This window comes from Penicillium bovifimosum, assembly GCF_028826915.1.
Source record: "Penicillium bovifimosum strain IBT 22155 chromosome Unknown utg000004l_segment0_segment0, whole genome shotgun sequence".
Taxonomy (NCBI): Eukaryota; Fungi; Ascomycota; class Eurotiomycetes; order Eurotiales; family Aspergillaceae; genus Penicillium; species Penicillium bovifimosum.
The window spans coordinates 2,198,682-2,222,959 of NW_026622713.1; the positions used below are offsets into that span (position 1 = coordinate 2,198,682).

The 24,278-nt window shown below is 50.5% G+C and overlaps 9 protein-coding genes across 9 annotated transcripts; 7 read left to right on the forward strand and 2 right to left on the reverse strand.

Annotated features, from left to right (window-relative positions):
- Positions 1–555: 555 nt before the first annotated feature.
- Positions 556–2,610, reverse strand: clf1 (putative cell cycle control protein (Cwf4); the record flags this gene model as incomplete). The annotated part of the gene is made up of 2 exons (XM_056665879.1): positions 556–786; positions 844–2,610. 2 exons carry the CDS (start codon positions 2,608–2,610, stop codon positions 556–558), a joined length of 1,998 nt encoding a protein of 665 aa, XP_056522829.1.
- A 471-nt stretch (positions 2,611–3,081) lies between these two features.
- Positions 3,082–4,626, forward strand: N7515_005136 (U4/U6-U5 snRNP complex subunit PRP31; the record flags this gene model as incomplete). The annotated part of the gene is made up of 1 exon (XM_056665880.1): positions 3,082–4,626. One exon carries the CDS (start codon positions 3,082–3,084, stop codon positions 4,624–4,626), a length of 1,545 nt encoding a protein of 514 aa, XP_056522830.1.
- A 2,215-nt stretch (positions 4,627–6,841) lies between these two features.
- On the forward strand, positions 6,842–7,688 carry N7515_005137 (uncharacterized protein; the record flags this gene model as incomplete). The annotated part of the gene is made up of 2 exons (XM_056665881.1): positions 6,842–7,382; positions 7,516–7,688. The coding sequence occupies 2 exons, from the start codon at positions 6,842–6,844 to the stop codon at positions 7,686–7,688; spliced, it is 714 nt and encodes a 237-aa protein (XP_056522831.1).
- Positions 7,689–8,186: 498 nt separating this feature from the next.
- On the forward strand, positions 8,187–9,366 carry N7515_005138 (uncharacterized protein; the record flags this gene model as incomplete). Its single annotated transcript, XM_056665882.1, has 4 exons — positions 8,187–8,841; positions 8,903–9,117; positions 9,174–9,266; positions 9,328–9,366. The coding sequence occupies 4 exons, from the start codon at positions 8,187–8,189 to the stop codon at positions 9,364–9,366; spliced, it is 1,002 nt and encodes a 333-aa protein (XP_056522832.1).
- A 760-nt stretch (positions 9,367–10,126) lies between these two features.
- N7515_005139 (uncharacterized protein) lies at positions 10,127–10,755 on the forward strand (the record flags this gene model as incomplete). Its single annotated transcript, XM_056665883.1, has 2 exons — positions 10,127–10,267; positions 10,324–10,755. 2 exons carry the CDS (start codon positions 10,127–10,129, stop codon positions 10,753–10,755), a joined length of 573 nt encoding a protein of 190 aa, XP_056522833.1.
- Positions 10,756–11,545: 790 nt separating this feature from the next.
- On the forward strand, positions 11,546–12,629 carry N7515_005140 (aldo/keto reductase family protein; the record flags this gene model as incomplete). The annotated part of the gene is made up of 3 exons (XM_056665884.1): positions 11,546–11,597; positions 11,649–12,081; positions 12,149–12,629. The coding sequence occupies 3 exons, from the start codon at positions 11,546–11,548 to the stop codon at positions 12,627–12,629; spliced, it is 966 nt and encodes a 321-aa protein (XP_056522834.1).
- A 583-nt stretch (positions 12,630–13,212) lies between these two features.
- N7515_005141 (C2H2-type zinc finger protein) lies at positions 13,213–14,451 on the forward strand (the record flags this gene model as incomplete). The annotated part of the gene is made up of 3 exons (XM_056665885.1): positions 13,213–13,364; positions 13,448–13,758; positions 13,829–14,451. 3 exons carry the CDS (start codon positions 13,213–13,215, stop codon positions 14,449–14,451), a joined length of 1,086 nt encoding a protein of 361 aa, XP_056522835.1.
- A 1,106-nt stretch (positions 14,452–15,557) lies between these two features.
- Positions 15,558–20,150, reverse strand: N7515_005142 (chromatin-remodeling ATPase CHD1; the record flags this gene model as incomplete). Its single annotated transcript, XM_056665886.1, has 3 exons — positions 15,558–15,690; positions 15,747–19,875; positions 19,901–20,150. 3 exons carry the CDS (start codon positions 20,148–20,150, stop codon positions 15,558–15,560), a joined length of 4,512 nt encoding a protein of 1,503 aa, XP_056522836.1.
- A 1,033-nt stretch (positions 20,151–21,183) lies between these two features.
- On the forward strand, positions 21,184–23,635 carry N7515_005143 (ATP-binding cassette domain-containing protein; the record flags this gene model as incomplete). Its single annotated transcript, XM_056665887.1, has 6 exons — positions 21,184–21,203; positions 21,266–21,290; positions 21,379–21,390; positions 21,448–21,850; positions 21,907–22,068; positions 22,122–23,635. The coding sequence occupies 6 exons, from the start codon at positions 21,184–21,186 to the stop codon at positions 23,633–23,635; spliced, it is 2,136 nt and encodes a 711-aa protein (XP_056522837.1).
- Positions 23,636–24,278: the final 643 nt, after the last annotated feature.

Sequence of the window (24,278 nt, forward strand, 5' to 3'; positions counted from 1 at the left end):
AGAGGACACTAGGTATCGAACCAGCTCCGACTTGTAGGTAGTTGACTGATGTCAACCTAGGTACCTAGCCCTAGGTAGCGTTGTGAAGTCTTACGTAGGTTCCCATGATATATATCGACCAACCTAGGTAATACCTAAGATCCCATAGGTTTCCACTAGGTACCTTTGGTACTACCTACCTACCTATCTCGCAAGTAATGGAACCTATCATTCCATCTTGAGTTCATTTTCGATTGGTCGCGCTCTTTTTAGAACAACTTACATCCATGAATCATGCAGGGAGAGAATACCTATAGAAGCCATCGTAACCTTATGAGAAGTCCTGCCATCAAGTGTCGCACCCAACGGGCATATCCGGCGACACCGCCGTGATCGAGAAACTACTGCTTCTTGTAGTCACACGTACCTAGGAATACTCGTGAACCTAGAATACCATAGTTTCCTCTAATCATAGATTTTGCATGGGAGATCGGGTGACGAATAAGATACAGGATGTCAAAGTGAAGACAAAGATGGGAATCATTTGATTTGGCATGAATAAAGCCCTCACACGCATTAGCTCTGTCCTTGCTTCCATTGGTGTGCCTTTTGGAGCAGACGGGACAGATTGGCCGCCGATTTGTCGTCCGCAGGGAACACGAAGTCCAAATACTCCTCGTACTTGTCGTCGGCCAACTTGCGACGCTTCTTGACCTTTCGTGGCATCTGTTTGTCGACCTTTTCGGCGTCCTCGGGCGATCCAAATGTGTGTTCGAAACCTTGCCATTGTTCGAGAACTTGTGCGCGCTGTATACGAGTTAGACTGGACCGGATACTGCGCAGTGGGCGGAAACATATACATACCTCTTGCTTAAACTCCTTATCCTTGAACACCTTGTGTGCCCGCTCGAAGACCGAACGCGCACGGATCGTCGCTTGAGAGACCTCGGGTTCTTCCTCTTCGTCGTCCCTAGAGACAATGGCCTCGAACTTGGCGTAGTCGAGCCATACCTTGACGTGATCGGTCCTCTGAAGGAGACGCTCGTACAATTGACGGACACGCTCAAACTCCCCTTCTTCGGTTTCAAACTCGATATAGGACTTCCACACAGCTTCGGGCATGTCGAGGGTCGGTTGCTCGATACCAAGCTCATAGATGGCCCTTACCCTCTCCAAATCTTCCAAAGCAAGCTCCAGTTTTGCGAAGCTTATCCAGGACATACTATCGGAGGGGTTCCATTCAAGCTGTTTTTCGTATAATGTACGGCATCGCACGAACTCAAACAGTCGTGTCTCGATGTTGATGTATCCACGGAAGATTTTGTTTTTCGGACACATGCCGATGGCCTGGCCCAAAGTTTTCCGTGCTGCTTGCAGTTGCATTTGGCGAATCTCAAACTGTGCCTTCATGAGCCAAACCTTGGCGAATGTGAACTTCTTGTGCGGAATGATCTTCAGACATTCCTGATAAATTTGACCGGCACGGTCTGTGTCTTTCGCTTCCATTTCTTCCCACACAGCGTAGAATATCCAGAGATAGATATAGCGGCGCCAATGCCTTTTTTCTTGCGAGGGAGGAATCTGTGCAATGGCCCGTTCGTAGATGTCCCGCACCCGCTCTGGGTCTCCCGCAGTTTCTTCCAATCGTGCAAAGTCGAACCAGATGTCATAGTTGCGAGGGTTTTCTTTAAGCTGTTCTTCGTATTGTACTCTGCGCTTGGACAAGATCACATCTTCCACGCCTTCACGATCGCCGAATTGCTTTTCGAAGGTCGTATAAGCCTTGTGAAGGGTCATGGCCTTGGACCGCGGCAATCGGTCTAAAGCATACTTGTAAATCGCCCGTGCGCGCTCGTACTCCTTCAACTTGGCTTCGAACTTGGCATATGCAACGAAAAGCTTCTCATCCATGAAGTCCTCTCCTAACGTCTCGATTGCCACACCATAGACCTCGCGCACCAAGTCACTTGTTCCATACTCCTCCTCGAAGCGGGCCCATTTGATCCAGTTTCGGGGATCGGGGTGGACCACTGTAAAGCGTTGGAAGATGTTGCGTGCTCGTTCGAATTCGCTGTATCTCTTTTCCAACTTGATGTATGCAGACCATGCACCCTCTTCTGGTTCCCATGACATCCATCGTTCAAAAACCTGGCGGGTACCGGGGATGTTACCCAATGTCTCTTCCATGTAGACATACTTGTACCAGAGCTTGTCGACGCGGGGGAGGATGGTCACGGCACGGTCAAGGAGGTTTCGGGCATGATTGATATTCCGTGTCTTCATCTCGGCTTCGATGTAGCGAATCCATAGCACCACGGAGGTCGGGTCGACATCGAGCGCACGCTCAAAGATGGATCGTGCGCGACGAAATTCTTTTTGTTCGAGTTCCCAAGCAGCATAGCGCATCCAATTGTTCATGTTAATGCGATTGCGCCGCACATAGTCTTCGAAATCCTTTCTCTTCCGACCTTGGTACTCATGTAGTTCTTCAAGATCGGCAAATCGCTGTGTTGGCGCCTCAAGGCCAGGCTCTTGCCGGTCGACAGCCTCGCGGAGAAGTTGCTCCGCAGAGATCTGAACCGGCGCAGCGGCCTTGTTCTTGACCCGGGGAGGGCCACGGGAGGCCTCCATTGTGATTGTTGTTGTACGAACGGATCAGGATATCGAATGAGTTGGTCCGCGATCTGGGATGAGAGACGTGGGGACTGGGAACGACGGGATCGAGGCAAGCGGCGCGAAGATTTGAATTCGACTGAGCTTCACCAATCCTTGGCGGCTGCTTGACCGAGAATATGGCACGAATCTGTCTTACGCCCAGGTTACTGATGGCGAAAGTTGCTTGAGCTCATTCATCAGAGAAGCCGCAATGAAATCGCCGAACTTCGCTTCTGGTCTTTGTCGCCACCCGGGGAGCTCCAGATGACTAATCGCAGCTAGTCATAGGCGGTGAGGAAAGCGGTCAATCAAAACCCAGCTTTTCTTCCCGTGCTTCTGGAACATTACTTCTCGTCAACGCACCTACATACCCAGTGACGTCCTGGGAAGATCACAACTCACCCTGCGCCAGACCCGTTCACCACCTGTACGGAAGTTGTCGACAATATGTCTACCGCCGAAGAACTACTACGCGACTTCGAGGACGACGAGGACTTCGATGTGGGCGAGGACCAAGTCGACGAAGAGCCCGAGGAAGAGCGCAAAGAAGGCGCCGGGGTATCCAGCGATTTCGACCGCTCAATCTCTACTGCAGATGAGTTGACGCGGCTACACAAAATCCTGCGCGATCACTACTCCATCCGATTTCCTGAACTCGAAAAACTTGTCACGTCTCCCATCAAGTACGCCAAGACAGTGGCCATCCTTCAGAATGGCCCGTTCAACGACATCAAGGCTTTGTCCACAACATCAGACAACATGGCTGGCGTGCCACTCAACTCAGTTTTGAACGGGCCATTGATGATGGTGGTGGCGCTGGAGGGAACGAAAACAAGAGGCCGGGAGATGACTGAGTCTGAGCTGAAATTGGTTCTCGATACATGCGAGAGAATCCTGAAGCTTGACCAGGAACGCATCAGTCTCACGGCAAGCATCCAGTCTCGCATGAACCAGATCGCTCCCAATTTGGCTGCACTCATCGGGGCCGAAACAGCTGCACAGTTCCTCAATCAAACTGGAGGCTTGTTTGAGCTGGCCAAGATTCCAGCATGTAATTTGGGTTCACAGGGAGCGCGGCGACAGGAAGGACTGGGATTTGCTACTAATCATGGTGTTCGAGCCCAAGGCTTTCTCTACGACTCGCCACTTCTCCAGGAAGTCCCTCTCGACCTCAGAAAACAAGGAATCCGAATTGTCTCGGCAAAGATGGTACTCGCCACCCGCGCGGATGTCTCCAATTACGCCAAGGACGGCTCTTTGGGCGAAGAACTAAAACACCAATGCTACACGCGACTGGAGAAGCTGACCGAAGCTGCGCCAAACGCCGGTACTAAGGCTCTCCCTGCACCCGATGACAAGCCTTCCAGAAAGCGAGGTGGATGGCGAGCCCGGAAGGCTAAGGAAGCTGTCGCCATGACGGAACTACGAAAGGCGCAGAATCGTCTCGCATTTGGAAAAGAAGAGTCAGAAGTGGGATACGGCACTGGCTCCGGCACGGTTGGCTTGGGCATGCTTGGTCAACAGAACGATGGTCGCATCCGCGCAACTCAGATCGATCAACGTACTCGGGCCCGACTCAGCAAGAACAACAAGGGCTGGGGCACCAACACCCCCGCTAGTGGCACTGCCTCATCACTCCGTGCCTTTGGCCAGGGTGGTCCAGGTGGCACTGCAAGTGTTCTTCAGGCACGGGGCCTGCGCGCATCCGGCGTTGGATCATCTCTACCTGGCCCCGGTGGTACCGCCAGTACTATCGCATTCACACCCGTGCAAGGCCTGGAGTTGGTCGATCCGAAGGTGCAAGCCGAATTGAAGCGTAAGCGTGACGCGGAGGAAAATCGGTGGTTCAACTCTGGGACTTTCACTCAAGCCCCTCAGCAAAACAGCAATTCTCAGCCCGCCGGCAATGATGGCTTCAAGGTGCCTGCCCTTCCACCGAAGAAGAAGGTCGATACTGGTGAGGGCAAGATGGGGCCTCCGCCCAAGCGATAAATGGCCCTGTTGTCCGTGTTTCCACATTGGTGGCTTTTATTGGGTCTCGGCATTTTCGACGGCGTTTCAAGGGGAAGGTTAGGAGACCTGAACTTCTATGATTTACATGATACCAAAGCATTTGTACACTATCCTTCAGGTCTGGCACAGACTCAGAGCCCACCTTTGATCAAGAGTAATGTAACTCGCTTAGTTAGTTACCGAACTCGTTAACTAAGTACTGTGGTCTTTTTTGTAGGGAGGCGAAAAGGGGTGAAAACTGGAATGAGGTTTGGTTTAATGGGATTCTACGATAGACCAATGGTTGGTTCCTCGGCACAGCCTCCTCCTTCGACGCCTCCGGCACATCGTACGAGGTTCAGCCCGGAACGTATCTTGGGAGGAACAGGCTTAGATACGTTCCGAGATGAATCTGGTACGATGAGCAGGAGGCGTCGAAGGAGGAGGAGGCTGTGCTGAGGAACGACGACGTTTTTTTGCTATACCAGGCTGCTCAGCTTGTTCAGCCTGCTCGGGCTGGGTGCAAGGCTCAGTCTTACTGGGGAAAAGAGGGTCAGGATGAGGAAGGTCTTTATCATGCTGCATGCATAGCCCCTAACTCAGCTTCGAACGCAGCTATCTCAGCGTCGATGGCCGCTCTTTCGGCCTCCTGCTGGTTCACCTTCTCCTCCCTAGTGCTGGTTCCATTTTGATGGTCACCGAAAACGGAGTCGTCCGGCTGGTAGTGGCTATCTGATTAGCCCTCTTCGATGTCCTCTTTTCCCTCGTAAGTTGTTGCTTTCTCCTTTAGAGCTCGAGGGGAGGCCTCGACATGTCCCGCTGTCAATGATAACGGTATGGAAAATTCGTTGTCTTGTTTGTTGAAGTTGAATAAGCCGCAACGCTGTCGTACCCGATACCGTGCGGGGCTTGTTGTTGCCTCTTGAGATGAACTTTTGGCCCGGACTTTCCCCTTCTTTCACAAGCAAGGCCAAGTCGGCCATGCCGTTATGCCCACGAAGAGAACGATATACTTGGCCTTGCTTGTGAGATAAGGAGGAAGGGGAAAGTCGAGACCAAAGTTCATATCAGAGGCAAACAACAAGCCCCGCACAATACGACAGCCTTGCGGCTTATTCAAATTGCCGGTAGCAAATCGTTGGTGATGAAGTCAAACTTGGGTATCTATGCATGCCTACCTTACCTTCCGAGATGTCCAGACCCTCCTCGGCTTCTGCAATTTTTATCGCCGATTCATCTTCAATTATTCCAACATAGGGGCGAACGATGTTCGAATAGTTGAAGATGAAGACGATAAAAATTGCAGAATCCGAGGAAGGTCTCTGACTTCTTTCAGTCAGCAAGTGGGTGCTCCAGGGCTGTACCTGTGAAGGGCTAAAGCCAAATGGATTCAATACTGACTAGGCCACATGCAGTGAACGAAAAGCTTGGAGAAGAGAAGGAGCGGAACAAGCAGAGTAACAGTAGAAGTAGGGGGCAAGGCGGTGGCAGAACGTGAGCGTGCGGGGAAAGGCTATGGCAGGCGGATGAATACAAACTATGCAAACTACCCAGCATAATAACCACCGCCTTTGAAAAAAGGGTACAACTGGGATCAGGTGATGGCCTAAAGTGGTTTAGTGCTGCAAATTAAGCGCCAAATGAAACACTAACCAGGGACCAGGGTCCATTTGCCAAGAGATTGCACCATCCGAGGGCATGATTGCTCCCAATCCTTTCGTTCTCACCTAACTTATGTTGTTTTCATTCTGCAGATTCCTCAATAGACTTAGTGGCATACAGAGTGTAAATCTTTGCCAAAGTGATTCATATGTGCACTCTGCTCCTGAGTATCGAAATTTCTATTCAGGAGGCCTTTATACCTAAAGTAGACAGTGGATTCCTGGATTCCTGGAGACTACGAAGTAGATTAGAGTCAAGTGGAGAAAGAGTGTCCGTAGACGTGACCCACATAGACGCCATCGGCTTTGTGCAGCACACAATTTGCCAGGCATGTGGTACAACCGTTGAGAGTCCCATGGTAGCGGTCAGAAGAATTTACTAGGGCTATAAATCCTTTCATCTGCTCACTTGTACACAGTAGAAAATACTTCAAAATCTGTGTATACTGAACTTTTAAGTTGTATTCGAACCCGGTCCTAGAGAAAACACTGCAAAGAGTCTCATTTCTCGCATTGCCCTTGAGTCTTCAATCGAAATCACATCTATCCAGAGTATGGCACCGAGCGTGGCCACTCTGGCCCTCAGCAATACATCCACAGCCCTTAAGAGTCCACGGGACCAGACCACAGATCAGAATGTCTCAAGTGTACCTCGACTGCTGCATCACAGCCATGTCACTACAGAATTCGACCCGCTGAGATTTGAAGCTGCAGCATCCTTGCAATTGAAACTGCCACTCGACAAGCATTATTCAGACGCAGAAACAGATGTACGACTCATCGCATCCCCATACAACGACATTCCCCATCTTCTGAATATAGCTGCACTGGAAACGCAAGACCGACTTTTCGCATTAGCATTGGCATATCTCAAACCTATCCGTGACGACTATGCCACCGCCGAATATACCGAGTCATTCAACTGGACTGAGGTATTTGATTTGTTGAAAGCCTTCTCGCAAGCAGAGGACCATACATGGACATCCCAGTCATATTATGTTGTCATTTTCCGGTCGAAGTTGCTCCCTGATATCGACTCAGATCGTCTCTATGAACTCGATGCACATTCGCATCAAGAGGCGATCGCTAGTGGGGGTTGTTAAAATATTGGTTCGGGGCGAAAAACGACAAGCATGAGAATCTGGCGACCTGTGAGTATTTGACAGTTCTATCTCGTTTTTCCTCTGGTGAAACCTGTGTGTTGAATAGTGGCTAATTCGCTCGACAGGTATTTGGCGTACTCGCAATGATGCCAGGCTTGGTGGCAGAGGACCTTGGCACGCTCAAGCAAGAGCTGCTGCTGCAGTGATGTATCAGCAGATTGTTTTCACTACGTACAGATTGCATATCCACGATGGTGTACAGTACTGGAAGTTGAGTGATTGGAAAGAAGATGCATAAAGAGTTATGTGGAGAGCATGGTCAACGATGCTGTGATTTTATCAGGCATGTTGAACCGGTTGGAATCGGGTCAGGATACTCATACAATTTCTCTCATACATAGAAGCAATTTGCATATAGATCATTGACGTTATCCATACATATTCCACGAGGATACCTATTTCATCTGGGACTAGCAATGTATCTCGAGTCTTCTTGACTTGAAAGCCTAAAGGGGAAATTCTCTTGCAGATCAGCGTTGGCACCTCCACATTTCGACCCAAACTGGCAAGGAACCCCGCCACATGCGGGGATAGTTACTCTTTCGTGTCTCTCCGAGACAACCATACAAGATACGCGGGGCATCGGACTCAAGTATCGATGGATTTGGAAATGGGTTACTTCATAGATCTCTGATTCTGTTTGCCCATACCTGCATGGTCATAGTGAATGGCGAGGATATAAAATGGCACCCCATCTGACCGAATCCTGAACCAAGTCTTAACTCCAAAATCTCGAATGTACCATTTACTACCTAGCTTCAAAATGGTCGGCATCGAAACAGAAAACCTCGCTGTCAACGACGGTCACTTGACACCGGAGAACGTCTCTCTCCTCCGCCCCTCACAACCAACCCTCCCACTCGAACAGCTCCGCAAGCGATACGAAGAAGACGGCTACCTCTTCCTCAAGCAAGTCCTCCCCCGCCAGGACGTACTCGCCGCCCGCGAAGCATACTTCTCCTTGTTGGAATCGACAGGAGTGCTCAAGCCCGGCACTGCACCCGTCGAAGGAATCTTCGATCCAGCCAAAAGCCACCTCGACTACCCGGGTATCGGAGCAGGTCATGCAGGCGGGAACGGAAGACCTGGCGGCGACAAAGCAGCTGCATTTGTTGATCTTGCTCTCGAGGCTCACTATCAGGACTGGTACGCAAAGAAGTTCTGTAACCATCCAGCGTTGTACGACTTCATTGCGCGCTTCTCGGATTGGGGGAAGGATACATTGAGCTTGCGCCGGACGCTTTTGCGGAATAATCTCCCCGGGTCAAAGCCGATTGGCGTGCACTACGACCAGATCTTTTTGCGACATGGTGATCCGACTAGTATCACTGCTTGGGTACCCATGGGAGATATTAAGCTTAATGGGGGTGGACTTATCTATCTGGAGAACGGTGTGTTTCGGGTCTTTTCTGTCCATGCAAACTAATGTACTAATCGAGTTCCGCATGATAGGAGACACGATTGGGCTTGAGATGGAAGAGGCCTTCTATACCAAAGCGAAGGAAGCTGGGTTGAGTGATGAGGAGGCCAAGTCAGCTTTCAACTCAAATATGATGTCCACCGGCTTACTCTCTGAGCATCCGTCTGACTTTGCTCGTGAGCATGGTCGCCGATGGCTGGTATCGGCATATGAGGCCGGTGATGTGGTATTGCATAAACCTCATATGGTACATCGCCTCTTTGCTGATATCAAGAGTTCAGTGGTGCTAACTTCGTGTGCTAGATTCATGCTTCCACTGTCAACAACGATCCAGACAATATTATCCGTCTGGCGACAGATCTACGATTCTGCGATTCGTCCAAGCCTTATGATAAAGTAGGTTATACATGTCGTATGGTCCTGGGCAACTGGAATCGTAGCTAACTCAATCTGGCAGAGATGGATGAACTTTTATACCTTCGGCGATGGCGTGTAGAGGCCATCTGGAGTGGGGAGAGGCTGAGAACCGACGTTCCAGCAATAACCAGAGGAACTTACTGTGTATACATCAATTGGACAAAGGGTTACAATTCAGATTAACAATATGCTACATACTACTGCGTACAACAAAAGCGCAGATAGAGAAGTTGATCCGGTGAGAATTGCATGGAGATCGATCGAAACAGAAGAGCATGCAAGCATGAAACAGTACCATTCCATCATTCCAGTAGCATGCAATAGATTTGACAAGTCTTGTTTTCTAAAATGACCTACTTTATGATCTAGCAAGGGCGTATTTGATTAGTAGGGGGTAAATCTCTGGAATGTTGTGTGTCATTGGGGGTCAACACGGGGTGTGCCCCTAGATCCACATCACGTACTCTGCTTTAGAGATGTCAATATTGCTACAGACATGATGATCCAATACAATCGGTCATCTGTTGTAGAAGCTGGCTGGGAGGGAAAGCCCGATTGCACTAACGTAGTGAAACGCGGAAGCCATGGAGATGCACCGGGTGACGTGTCAGTCAGTAGATTAGCATTTTGGTTTCTAAAAAAACATCATTCCAGACGACGGACTGACTGGCATTGAGGTATTCTCGGGGACAACAAAAGACATGAAGTGTCTGCGGGCCGACTGGCCAGGTCTTCTTGACTCCTGAAATCTACTTCTGTCTTGTCATCAACGATAACCCAAGCTCGAAGTATACACACTTCATCCAACATACGCCTACACACCTCTATATAAGACAGAAATGGTGCAGTCTACAAAGACATCATGGCTCTCTGCCCTAGCTGTGGCACTACTGGCAGTATCCACAGTTCACGCGCATCCAGTCCGCCAGATGAACGAACAGATGGAAGGCCAAGCAGGCAAACTTGATACTCGTTCACCGGTTGGTCACTGAGATGCGAAGCTCCACCAGAGACTACAATGCTAATAGAAGCACAGAGACTAATCCCAAACACTGCGGAGTACCTCAACGACCTCTTTGAGGATTTGGGTCTGAAATTGCCATCTAGTTCAACCGCCACGCCAACTTCCACTCCAGTCGCTACGCCAACCGCCAGCTTCAAGCCCGAGCAGGACGAGCCTGAGAATATTCAGGCGACACCAACCACCCACATCATCTACTCAAGCTCTACCAGCTACACGCCAACCTATGGCAGCGAAGAGGCGGGCTATACACACACGGTGAAGCAGGAGACGAGCCACAGGCCATTGAAGAATATTCAATTGGGGCACGGTTGGAACGAGCCCAACAAGCCTACTGCCGATGATGCTGATGCTATCTTCGACTCGGTGTACACACAGCTAAAGCACGAACTTAGCGATGTGATCAATAGCTCTGATGAGGTTGGATTGGATAGGTTCATTGAGTGAGGGCATCGAGTGCGATGAAGAGAGGAAGAAGGATGATTGACTGGGAAAAGTGAGAGCAAGAGTTCTGGCTTGGTTTTGGTCTTCGACTTGGACGTTGTATTATTATGTTCCATGCAATTCAATCCACATTCGCAATGAATTTCATATGTGTATCAAGAATATTCAAGACATAGGGAAGAGAAAGAAAAAGAAGGTTGAGAGATGGGCATAGATCTCTGTCATGTGATTTCCCCAGGCACATCCTTAAAGTTTAGGATCTGACTTGGCGACTGCACTCCCTCAACCTTAGCAAACCTAAGCAAACATGTCACTGGTGATATCTCAACACTTATGAAGGCGTTCATCAACCCGAGTCTTGACTCTTCTCTACCAAAATGTATCAGGACATTGAGACAGCGTATTCGGCAACTTGATGACAATCCGCGAGGATTAGAGCGCTAAACTCCATTAACTCCGATCTCGTTTTCCGAGCGCAAATCCGGTCCACAGCGATAGTTCCGCCGCCACGACCGAAGGCCGAGGAGATTTCCTGGTCTGAGGCTGGTCATGAGAATGGATATTGTGTAAAGCCGACAACGTCCATCCGTCGTGGCTCGCGATGACCGAGATAATTCTTTGGAGCGGGCTTGTGGTTGAATCCGAGCTGGCGGGTCCCAATTTCGAAACCCATAAAAGGACCCTCCTAACCCACCATGTCCACTTCACTTACCAACTACCGTCTACCTTCTCACTCACATTAACATTCAGTTGATCATTACTGTTCACCTTGACACCTTCTACAATCACCACCATGCCTTCTCTCGTTGGAAAAGAAGTTGCCCCCATTGGCTATGGCACAATGAGTACGGTTCCTCCCTATGAGATCTCGGCGAGAAACTTGCTAACCATATCAGGAATGACCTGGAACCCCAAACCACCATCTCAAGAAGTATGCTTTGAGACACTGAACACTGCCCTGGAACTGGGCGCCAATTTCTGGAATGCTGGTGAACTCTACGGCACTCCAGGGTATAACTCTTTGCACCTGCTCAACGAGTACTTCACCAAACATCCCGAGAATGCAGAGAAGATCGTGCTCAGCGTGAAGGGAGGCTTGAAGAAGGGAGAGCTTACTCCCGATGGCTCGGAAACGAACATCCGTCGTAGCGTGGATGAGTGTCTGCGTCTGCTTGATGGCAAGAAGAAGATTGACATCTTCGAATGTGCGCGACAGGACCCTAACTACTCGGTGGAGAGTACCATCAAAGTTCTCGCAGAGTGTGTCAAGGAGGGCAAGATTGGAGCAATTGGATTGAGCGAGGTCGATGCTGAGACAATCCGCCGAGCGTATGTGCCCTGGTCGCTCTTATTCATGATACTCCTATGAACGCTTCGAAACTAATTACTTCTTTAGACACAAGGTGCACCCGATTGCTGCTGTTGAGGTTGAAATGTCACTATGGTCCACCGACATCCTTGAGAATGACGTTGCCAAAACCTGCGCGGAGCTCCAGATCCCCGTCATCGCCTACTCGCCTTTGGGCCGAGGTGCCCTGGCCGGAACAGTGACCTCGCTGGCTGATATCCCCGAGGGTGATTTCCGATCCCATATGTCCAGGTTCCAGGAAGAAAACTTCAAATACAACCTCAAGCTCATCAACGAGGTCAAGGATTTGGCTACTCGCAAGGGCGTTGCTCCTGCTCAGATTGCACTGGCGTGGATTATTAGCCTGAGTAACAAGCCCGGCATGCCTACCATTATTCCCATTCCCGGTGGTACTACGAAGGACAAGGTGGTCCAGAACATGGGGGCTGTTGAACCGCTGACGGATTCTGAATTCGCTGAGGTTGAAGCTATCTTGAAGGAGCATCCCGTTGTTGGAGCCCGCTACTAGGGGAGTTCTATATAATACTTTTGGTACTGTTAGCCACAGATCATAGACTTGAATGAGAGATGTCGATAATGCCAATAGGTGGTTGCTTTTGTCAGGTCAAGTGTAGAAGAGTCAACAAGGATCTCGCGCGGGAGATTGTCAGAATTGCAGAATTCTTCAGGGTTTGGTCATCATTAGATGGGATATAGGTAGGTACATCCACATGTGCGGAGTACTTGGACTTGTGCAATGTGTCGGGTAGTAGTGTAGAAGGAGCTTACCGACCGATTGTCTGTGATGAATGATGATGAAGACATCATAAGAGAGTTGAACAGTGTGAACAAGATAGTGAACGAGAATCACATTATATGGTCATGGAGCTATACACCGTACTCCGTACAATCACGGTCAATTGGAAGGACAATAGAAAGGAAGAAAAGAGGGGGGCTGCTCGATTGTGGCCAGCTCCCAGCCAATCACGTGCTGTGATACATCATTCACGTGACCAGATACAATAGCCTCCTCGCGCAACGTCGATGGTACTTTCGTAGTGGTTTCTTTGTTCTCACGCGCGTCAATAAGTAATACATTGCCACCCCTCACAATGGCTTCGCGAGATTCTCCCGGCTCTCCTCTCTCCTCCGTGGGATCCCTGGAGACTTCAGATCACGAATCCGTCAAACACGAGAGCCGCGCGCAATCACCCTCGAATGCCAACATGCCGCCTTCCAAGCGCCGTCGCACCGGTGTCGCATCGTGGGACCCACAGACTCCTCTATCATCTGCTCAAGATGAAATACAACCACCCCCTCGCCGACTGCCTCAATCTCCTCCGACAGCTCCGGCGATATTCCCAACTCCCCCAGCATCCTCACACTCCTCGGGACCAATCAGGAAGATGACTACAGCGGCCAGAGCACCGACCAAGTGACTATCTGCCGATGGGATGGATGCGAGGCTGGTGACCTTGGCAACATGGATGGGTTGGTGCAGCACCTCCACAATGAGCATATCGGGAGCCGACAGAAGCGGTACTCCTGCGAATGGAACGACTGTACCCGTAAAGGTCAAACGCATGCCAGTGCTTATGCCCTGCGCGCACATATGAGGAGCCACACACGCGAGAAGCCGTTCTACTGCACTCTACCAGGTAACTTCCCTCAAAATAGCCTCGATCGATGAATTGTCTCTAGACCTCGCGAGCTAACAATCAATTGCAGAGTGTGACCGCAATTTCACTCGCTCAGATGCCTTGACCAAACACATGCGCTCGGTGCACGAGATCGACACCATGCGGCCGCTCGATTCCACCTCCAAAGCTCCAGGCGGCACCACCGGCACCCCAGCCTCGAAAGTACAGCGTCTTCGCCTGAAGCTCACACAACCAAGGGAGCCAGGAACGGAGGCCGAGCCAGTTGCCGAACCCCCCATCGTGCCAGCTCCGATCGCAGGCGACACAGTTGACTCCGAGGAGAACACGATGCCAGAGCTAGGCCCAGAGTTAGGGTTCGACGAATCGGAGCTTGCCTTGTCCCCACGCGACCTCTACCGTCTTCTGCGTCGCCAGGTCGCATGGGCTGAAAAGGAGACCAAGGAGCTGGAAAAGACGTGGGAGGAAATTCGCCCGCGGCGTGAGCGCGCCTGGCGCGAGAAGGAAGTCGTCTTTGACGACCTCATTGACGCCGAGATCAGCCTGTTCAGCGCCATTGTCGGTTCGGTACCGCCCGCACATCTCACTACCAGCCTGGAGAAGCTGCAACAGCAGCAGCAGGAGTTCCAAAATCAGCAGGAGCGGCTGGAAAAGTCGATTGAGGCCCCGACTGTCGAGGGCAACCCTGCTTAATTCTTCTTTTGTCTCTCTGATATTCCTCGTTCCCTCCCTCTCTCAACCCCATTTCTCACGCGCCATGCCGAGTAAAGTCTGGCCTCGGTTGCTCGTCACTCCACCGCCACTTCTCCTCTGTTGTCCTTATATCCTGGTGTTCATGGCGTTGGTGACAGCGGTTCCTTCTGTAATTTCAAGCCCCAGGTAAATGGAAGTCGCCATGCAACGGAATGTACGAATAGCTCTTTTATTCTTAGCACATCATGGATGATTGCCACAATGACATTGTCAATAATCTTAATTATCCCAAGTCCTATGTAGTATCTCGTCACTTATGATCTACAGACAATGTGATCGTTAAGAGAGACCAAGTAGTTAGTTCAAAGACTCAGGGATGTCAGTGGATGATTGGATGATCCTGCATTGGTTCTAATTGAGCTATCAAAGAGACAAAATGTCACTAATAACCAACTGAAACGATCTCAAATACGAAGTAAATCGGTCGACGCCGTGATAGCCACTCCATAAGATACAATGCGGAGAAAGAAGAACAAAAGCAAAGGGGTATGGTTGGCCCAACCCAGGAAGGCCCTAGAGAGCCAGTCCGAAACTCCCCAATAGAAACAGCAGAAAGAGCAAAAGAACACAAACCACCAAGCGCCCCATGCAGTGATCATCCAAGATCATAGGTCATGTTCAATCCGAAAACTTCCCATTCTGTGCTTTTGGGCTCACATCAAGAATCGACGCCATTCGCAATGCCATGCAACAAGTCGCATCCATATGTACCTTGCATCAAAGAGAAAATAGGGACAGACGGTGTTCGCCTTGAGTATGATGACCTGGAGAGTTATGAGAAATGTCTGCGGGAAATGACAATGATGACCCCAAGAGCCTTGGGTCCAATGCAAGAATACAGGAAGCAGGAAGTCCAAGAAAGGGAATCAAGAATATTGTAGTGAGAGAAAGAGAGAAAGATACGCTGGATGCCTATCATCAGGGGAGGAGAGCGTGATAGAAAGAGATCTGATATCAAAAACGCTGAGCATGCATATCATCAAACCGTGCTAAAGCAGAAGTTAATCTGAAATGAAGGATACCAGTACCCATCATAGGGTGCAGAATCAACCCGAGCTGCCATTCGAAGCTTTAGAAGCTTTAGAAGCTTTACTGGCTTCCATGACCTTGTTAAACATCTGCTGCAACTTAGCACCACTGGCGTCCTTGTTTGGCCAGTAGTTAAGTGAAACATAATCCCTGAAAGTCAAGTTAGAATTGGGGCAAATATATGAATCAACCGCTAGAGAACATACCAGAGTCGAACTTCCAAAGAGGGCATCGATTCCGATCCCTCCAGAGTAGTGCGAATGAATTCTCCAATCTTGACAAGAGTCAGACGGAGTTTCTGGGCCCTCTCGTTCTTATTGGGGTAATTCTTGGCTGTGATCATGGACACTTGCTTCAGATTGGGAACAATAGGCTTGAAGAACATGAATGCCATGTCCTCCTTGGTGGAACTGCCATTCTCATGCCCCTTGCGTCGGCGCAGCTCATCATTCGAGGCATCAGATAGACGATGGCGTGGACGATCGACATCGGGGCCAGTCCGAGAGCGAGAATCGTGGTTGGGTGCATGACGATCAATGCCCTCACGGTTACCATGCGCGTGAGAGCGTGGCCTTGACCGATCGGATTCACGGTGTCCCTTGCGTGGATTCTCAGGCCTGCGAGAGCTTGAGGGCGCCGGAGAAGCGGACACACTGCCGCTGCCAGAAACCCGGGAGCCACGCTTGTTGTTGCGGTGGTGATTGTCCACTGCTCTTCTTGCCGTGGCATTGTTATCGTATTTATTCCTCAACACAGACATGAGATATTCAGCCCGTCGAACGAGGTGCACAGCACCCGGTGATTTCGTTGCTTTCTCCTCGGTTTGCAAGCGCTGGGTCTTTCGCTCCACTCGGTGCTCTTCTAGGAAAAATTTGTCGCCAAGGCCAAGCTCAGTGTCATCGCGAATCTGAGTCCACGCACCAAACCCATGGCGTGCGATACCCACAAGAAGCATTCCATCTTCGCGTGCACCCCATTGACAACTGTAGTCTGCCAATTTGGTAGCCTCAGGAAGTCGGAATGTCCTGAAATCAGGAAGTCCTTTGATGATGCTTCGGATAAGGCGCATGTCAGGCGGACGCTCAACGATAGTCCACGCGTTCAGTCGCTTGACTCCGTGATGATCGAACAGGACGGCTTTCTGCTCTTTCTTCGTGGGGTTTCTACCCGATTGTTTGAGGGCCTCCAGCTGATCGAGACTTTCTTGAACAAGTGCGTTTGCCTTGTCCGTGATTTCATTCAGAGAGGCACGTACAGTGTCCCGATCCCGGTTTTGCAATCTTGCATCCTCAAGAATCAGGTGCTCCGAGTCATCCAGATCGCCATAACGAAGGAAAGCTCGAGAGAGCGCACGGTATTCCTTCTCTCCGAGAGGGCGCTTGGGATCCAAGGCGGCACTCTCGTCTTCGCCATCATCGATGTTGACTTGAGCTCTGGCCAGTCGCTTTGCCTTGCGTTCCTCTCGTGAATCTGATGTGTCCGCTGGCGCGTGGCGCTTACGGGGACGATTTTGCTCAATGACTTCGGCAAGATAATGAGCATCCTCTTTGCGCTTTTCCTCGGCCTTGATCTCTTCAAGCTGTTCTTTGGGGATGATGTCGTCCCAGGAAAGATCATCGACTTTGATGTCGACAAAGTCGAACGCTTTCAAGAATTCTTCACCACCATCGGCTTGTATTTGCTCCGCCTCTTCAGTTTGATGCAATTCTGCATTTGCAAGGACAGAATCGATATCGAGCTGCTCCAGTTTCTTCTGGTTGTCGGTTTGCTCGAACATCTTCTGGCCACGACGCTTGAGAATTCGGGAGATATCATCGGTCGAATTGGGCTCGGCAACCACACGCGCCATCTTATTTTGCATATCCGACGCTTCTTTGTCAGTCACACCGCGCTGGATGGTGATGAACTCTAGCAAGAGCTTGTTGCGGGCTCTTTCGATGACCTCTTCTTCAATTGTATCCTTCGAGACAAGGCGATAGACGCTTACAGGTCTTGTCTGACCTATACGATGGGCGCGCGCCATAGCTTGCAAATCGGCCTGGGGGTTCCAATCAGAGTCAAACAAAACGACAGTATCTGCAGTCATCAGGTTGATACCAAGACCACCTGCACGAGTTGAGAGAAGGAACGCAAAGTCGGTGCTGCCCGGGGCATTGTAATGCTCAATCGCCAAGCGACGGGCAGCCGATGGAATGGTTCCATCCAGTCGTTGGTATTTGTACCCACGGTACTCCATGTACTCACTCAGGATGTTGAGCATGCCAACCATTTGGCAGAAGATCAAAACCCGATGGCCGTCGACGCTCAGTTTGCGTAGTAGCTGATCAAGAAGCATCATCTTACCACTACTGGTAATCATGGCACGAAGGATATCTTCCCGACGACTACTACCCTCCAAAATCTTTGCTTCTGCATTTGGGAACATGAAAGGGTGATTGCTAGCCTTTTTCAATTCCATCATGATGTTAAGGAGTGACTGTTTTTGTCCCTTGTTCCCATCGTTCAACGCAGCGTAGTTTTTCGTGAGAATGTTCTTGTAGTATTCCAATTGGACATCAGAGAGCTCCACCCGGATGATTTTTTCGGTCTTTGGAGGAAGATCAGATTCGACTTTGGACTTAGTACGGCGCAACATGAAAGGCTGAATGGCATCGGTCAACTCTGCAAGCTTTTGTGATGCAGCCTCGGAATTCAGATCCATGTCGACGTCGACGTCAATAAGGCCAGGGTTGAGGAAATCCATCAAAGCTGAGAGCTCAGCAAGATTGTTTTGAATAGGTGTACCGGTAATCAAAAGTCGTGCCTGGCATTTCCATTCGAATAATTTCATATAAAGCTGCGAGTCACGATTTTTGAGACGGTGAGCCTCATCCACAGCCATGAATTGCCACTTGAATTGGCCAAGGAACGGCGAGTCGTTCATTGCGTACTCATATGTTGTCAACAGGACATGGAACTTCGGACGTTTCGGATTGCCATCAACCATCAGTTCGTAGTCACGCAAGACAGATCGTGCCTTCTCACTGCCGTTGTAAACAACGTAATTGAGGTCGGGAGTCCAGTGATCGAAGGTGTCAGCCCATGCGGGCATAGTCGACAGAGGAACAATAACAATAAATGGCCCTTGCTGCCGTCTGACATGGCGCATCCAGTTGATAAATGAGACGGTTTGCACTGTCTTTCCGAGACCCATTTCGTCTGCCAGAACGACATTGCGACCCTTGACCCAATTGAAAGCCAGGAAATTCAGACCTTTGACTTGGAAGTCCTTGAGCTCTCCATTATGCAGGAAACTAGGGGTTCCGTGAATGGGCTCGAAGGATTTCCGCGTGGCAACATTTAACTCGTTCTTGTCAGAGATGGGCTGGCGAGCGGTGCGGTCCAAGAATCGGTCAATTTCACGCTGTGCGATCTCACTGACCAGGTCCTCGGGTTCCCAAGTACAGGAATCGTACAACAGACGTTTCCATTTGACAAGGTATTCTGTGGTACCATCCTCGCCATCGCGTACACCAATGACTCGTTCGACCATCTTGTAATCCTCGATAGCCTCGACATCTCGCTCGCGATCAAGGTTCCACTTTTCACGATCCTCGGGAGCCGCGTCGGCACTATATTGCAACCGGATGTCCTCATTGAGCACCTTCCGAACATAGTTATCCACACGTCGTGTGCTGCGGAAGTTGGCAATAGACTCATTGCTTTCCCATGTTGCATGGTAATGTGATTTGTCCTGCCACTTGATACAAAACTCGAAGTCGTTGCGGTCAAGGTCTTTGCTTTTTGGGTCAACACCTTCCTTAAGGCGATGATTCAGAACGACGTCGACAGCGGGACGGGTGTCCTCGACGTAACTCTCGGCCCAGTAGCTCGGTTCAACTTCCTCTGCATCATCTTCAAACATGGCCTCGTCATCCTCGTCATCCTCATTATAGTTTGACACCTTCTTGGCTGTACGCGTTGAGAAGCGTACCTCGTGGAAGGAAGGTTCGTAACTGTCGGGTCGCTGGAGACGTCGTCTTCTCGCTTTGTTGGCACGAGCTGTTTTCCCACCATACTCATCACTATCCGTTTCGGACAGCGACGATACGGTGGCCGACCGGGATGCCTTGGAGGGCTGTTGGGATGGTTCTTTGCGCCGGCGCTTGTGGCGCAGTGTAACGACATCAGAGTCGGAATCGGATGAGTCGGCGAGATGGCGCGTAGTGCGAGCGCGACCACTTCGGCGAAGGCCATATAAGTCAGGATTTTGTCTGATCAGGTCGGTTTCGCTGACCGGTGATGATTTGCGCTTCGCGCGGCGGTCGGGGGGGGGGGGATGAAGAGTTTTCACGGCTGTATGAATTGCGGTCATCATCACTGTTCTCCTCTGCGACATCCTCATCTTCCGCGTCTGAGTCGGCAGACGCGCCATCATATGAGTCGTCTGCGGCATCGGGCTCGGGGGAGGACTCGGAGACGGGGTGAGACTCGATGGGCTCGGATGGACTGCGGTCATGCTGCGTTACCGCATCGCCATCCGTGTGGTTATCATCGGCGATGGGCGAAGGAGGGAAGCCATTGGACATCCTCGAGGTAGAGGGAGGTTCCTGAGCAGATGGGATCACCATGCCAGAGGCTATTACCGAGGGGCAGTCAGCATTGAAGCTCAATTTGGGCTAGGAAAGGCGTGAAAGAGACCGGGACAAGTAAAACAATGGCACGCGACCCGATATATAGCCAACTGAAGCTTGAGACCCAGCTGGATATGACAGGATATTGACTTTGATGAAATAGGATGCTTTTGGGATGACGAGTGGGATGGACGCGGCCAGGCTGGAGGGCAAAGCAACGGGCAGATTGATACACGCAAATAGACTCGAGAGAGAATTGACAGGCTGCTTGATCGACGACAGTTCAAAACTGCCCCGATCAGGACAGAATGGAGGTATTCAAGGATTCGTGCAGTGGGTCGACAAGGCGCGGAGAAGTACCGCGGCGAATGTTTCGGTCGGCACGTCTGCGCTTGAGGAAAAAGATTAAATCAACTTACACTCCATAGCGTGGTGACCCCAAAAGTGGGGATTCGGACGATCAATGTGGAAGATTAGATGGCGGGGTGGAGGCGTGAAGCTGGAATCTTGGGGGAGGAGGAGACAAGAGACTTGGAAGAACTAAGAGTTGGGGAATGACTGGAGGGTTTGCTTCGGTTTGGTTTGCAGAGGCCGTTGACACCTGATGTCTCAGGCGTCAATAGGCTTGACCTGTTTAGGACTAGTGTATTCGCTTGGCGCCTGACACGACGGCAAACCACGTGATATTGCGGATAGCGGATAAACCACATGTCCGAGTCCAACCTGGCAGCCAATCACCGCCTTGATAAATAAGTGACGCTGTCTTCGCCTCAGGCACCACAGCCCACAGAAAGGAAAGTGCGCATTCAATTCTGCCGCCCCTCGTTCGTTGATAGTGTTCCTCTCTGTTCCATTCTGTCGTCGACTCTGCGCAGAAACACTTGGTGCTTTCGTTGAGCCCAATTCCCACTACTGCGACAGCGTTTTTCTTCCGCTGATTACAACTACCCAGCCCCACACTCGGTGCTGATTCTTCTCTTTCAATCTTCCGCTTCATACACCAGGTTTCTACGAACCACGACCATTCACCATGTCTGACAAGCTTACCCGGTATGTTTTCTGCATGTCTTGAAGTGCCATATCATCAGCTAACGGAGTCTTTCCTTCCAAAGTATTGCGATTATCAACAGTGATAAGGTTCGTTGCGAACCACCCCCACTAATAGCACATTTTCCGTTCTCGTTTGCGAATGCCAGGCTCACATCACCTTTTCTTAACTTCACAGTGCAAACCGAAGGTACGCGACTCGAATCAATGACCTATAGTGCTCGCGGGAGGCTGATCCGTTGTACAGAAATGTCGTCAAGAGTGCAAGAAGTCTTGCCCGGTGGTCCGCACTGGCAAGCTTTGCATTGAAGTCGATTCCACTTCCAAGATCGCCTTCATTTCCGAGCGCCTGTGTATTGGTTGCGGTATCTGTCCCAAGAAGTGTCCCTTTGGAGCCATTCACATCATCAACTTGCCCACCAACCTCGAGACCCAAGTCACCCACCGCTACTCAGCGAACAGCTTCAAGCTCCACCGGCTTCCTATGCCCCGACCCGGTCAGGTCCTTGGTCTGGTTGGAACAAACGGTATCGGCAAAAGTACTGCGTTGAAGATTCTTAGTGGCAAGCTGAAGCCCAACCTGGGTCGTTATGATAACCCCCCGGACTGGGAGGAGATCTTGAAGTACTTCCGTGGTTCCGATCTACAGAGTAAGCACTATGACTCAAGTCGCAGGGAATCTTTCTAACACCGCTGACTCTGATAGACTACTTCACCAAGATCCTTGAAGACAACCTGAAGGCAGTAGTAAAGCCTCAGTATGTCGATCAAATTCCCCGTGCGGTGAAGGGACCTATTCAGCAGGTTCAGGAACTCATCATGGCGCGTGCTGCGCTGGGCAACGAAGATGAGATTATGGAGGTTCTCGGTGTGTCTTTATATCTCCAACTTTTCTCAGTATAGCCGCTAATTCTCTTCCAGAGCTGAGACAGGTTGCGCAACGTGATATTGGTCATCTTTCCGGTGGTGAGCTTCAGCGTTTCGCCATTGGTTTGGTCTGTGTGCAGAAGGCCGATGTGTACATGTTCGACGAGCCGTCCTCATACCTTGATGTCAAGCAGCGTCTTGCTGCTGCCCGTACGATCCGCAGCCTCCTCCGCCCCGATGACTACGTTATTGTCGTCGAGCACGATTTGTCCGTGCTTGATTATCTGTCCGACTTCATCTGCGTGTTGTATGGTCGACCTGCTGTTTATGGTGTTGTCACTCTGCCTGCCTCCGTGCGTGAGGGTATCAACATCTTCTTGGATGGTCACATCCCTACCGAGAACTTGCGATTCCGTGAAGAGTCTCTCACCTTCCGTCTCGCCGAAGCGGGCGAGGAGTTCATTGCGGACAAGGACCGTGCTTTCGCCTATCCCGCGATGGAGAAGACTTTGGGTGACTTCCACCTGAAGGTCGAGGCCGGAAAATTTACCGACTCCGAAATTGTCGTCATGATGGGTGAGAACGGAACCGGAAAGACGACTTTCTGTAAGATGCTTGCCGGCGCATTGAAGCCCGATGGCCTCATCTCCGTTCCCAAGATGAACATCAGTATGAAGCCCCAGAAGATTACACCCAAGTTCACGGGTACCGTGCGCCAGCTCTTCTTCAAGCGCATCAAGACCGCTTTCCTGTCGCCTCAGTTCCAGACCGATGTCTACAAGCCTCTGAAGATGGATGACTTCATCGATCAGGAAGTCCAGAACCTGTCTGGTGGTGAATTGCAGCGTGTTGCTATTGTCTTGGCCCTGGGTATGCCTGCTGATATCTATCTGATTGACGAGCCCAGTGCCTACCTGGATTCCGAGCAGCGTATTGTCGCTGCTCGTGTCATCAAGCGTTTCATTATGCACACCAAGAAGACTGCATTCATCGTCGAGCACGATTTCATCATGGCCACCTACTTGGCTGACCGTGTCATCGTCTTTGATGGCCAGCCATCCGTCAACGCTCGTGCTCAGACACCTGAATCTCTGGTTGGTGGTTGCAACAGGTTCCTGAAGAGCTTGGATGTCACATTCCGCCGTGACCCCAACAGCTACCGCCCTCGTATCAACAAGTACCAAAGTCAAATGGACCAGGAGCAAAAGTTGGCCGGCAACTTCGTAAGTATCCTTCGTTACCAGTGGATGATTCCAATATCGATAGTCAACATTGTGCTAACTATGTGCAACAGTACTTCTTGGAAGAAGAGAACTGAAAAGGGCATCTTCAATGAGCATCGTCGCCGCCGTCACTACCGTGATGGCCGTGACTCTGAGCAGCGGCGCAACAGGCGCCGCGGCGATTGGAAGATCATGCGGTTAATGGAAATTCCAGGTGTTTGCAGACCCTCGGCGAGACAGGACAAGGGGCTCCGTCGCAGCACCGGGCTCTCTGGTTCTGATGACGGTTCCCTGGATGATGAAAGCGACGAAAGCGATGCAGATGGCAATAATGACCCCGGCTAAAGGCAGTGGCAATCCACATGCTCATATCCCCGGTCATTTCGCTCATTTGTTTTTTTGCGACATGTTGCCATTCGTCCGCCTGTTGAAACATCTACATCGTTATTCGCCTTCCAGTCTGCCTCCAGGAGCTCTGGTTTTGTTTATCACACCCAGATCCGTCCCTGGGAATACATGCCTGCAGATCTTCCACATTTGTTAAATCTTAATGGTGGATTGGGTCCAGCATGGTTTCTTATTCCAACGGAGTTATTTTTTGTGCTTGCATTAGGTTGGAGGGTTTGGGTTCCAAAAAAGCTCTTCCATGAATTTTACGATTTTAAAGATGGAATTCGCGTCGACGTGGTGAAGTCGTTTTTTCTGACCGGGGATGGCACAGGCGACTGCTGGGAAGCTGCCGGGTTTGATCGCCTATATGTCGTATAGATAGTCAATCTTTTTGTCTTGGTCATTGAAATCGCCTATTTTGTCTTATTCTTGTGCATATTTGATGCAACATATGATTGCAGCAGACTTTTCGAGGTCTGGGGCACTATCCTCAGTCATCGACCTCAGTTCCCAAAGCTGTCTTTCGATACATATATGTACCACCTTGAAGCCTCCACGTGTAAGAGCTGCTTCTCTGGGAGGACGATCTACGATGGGC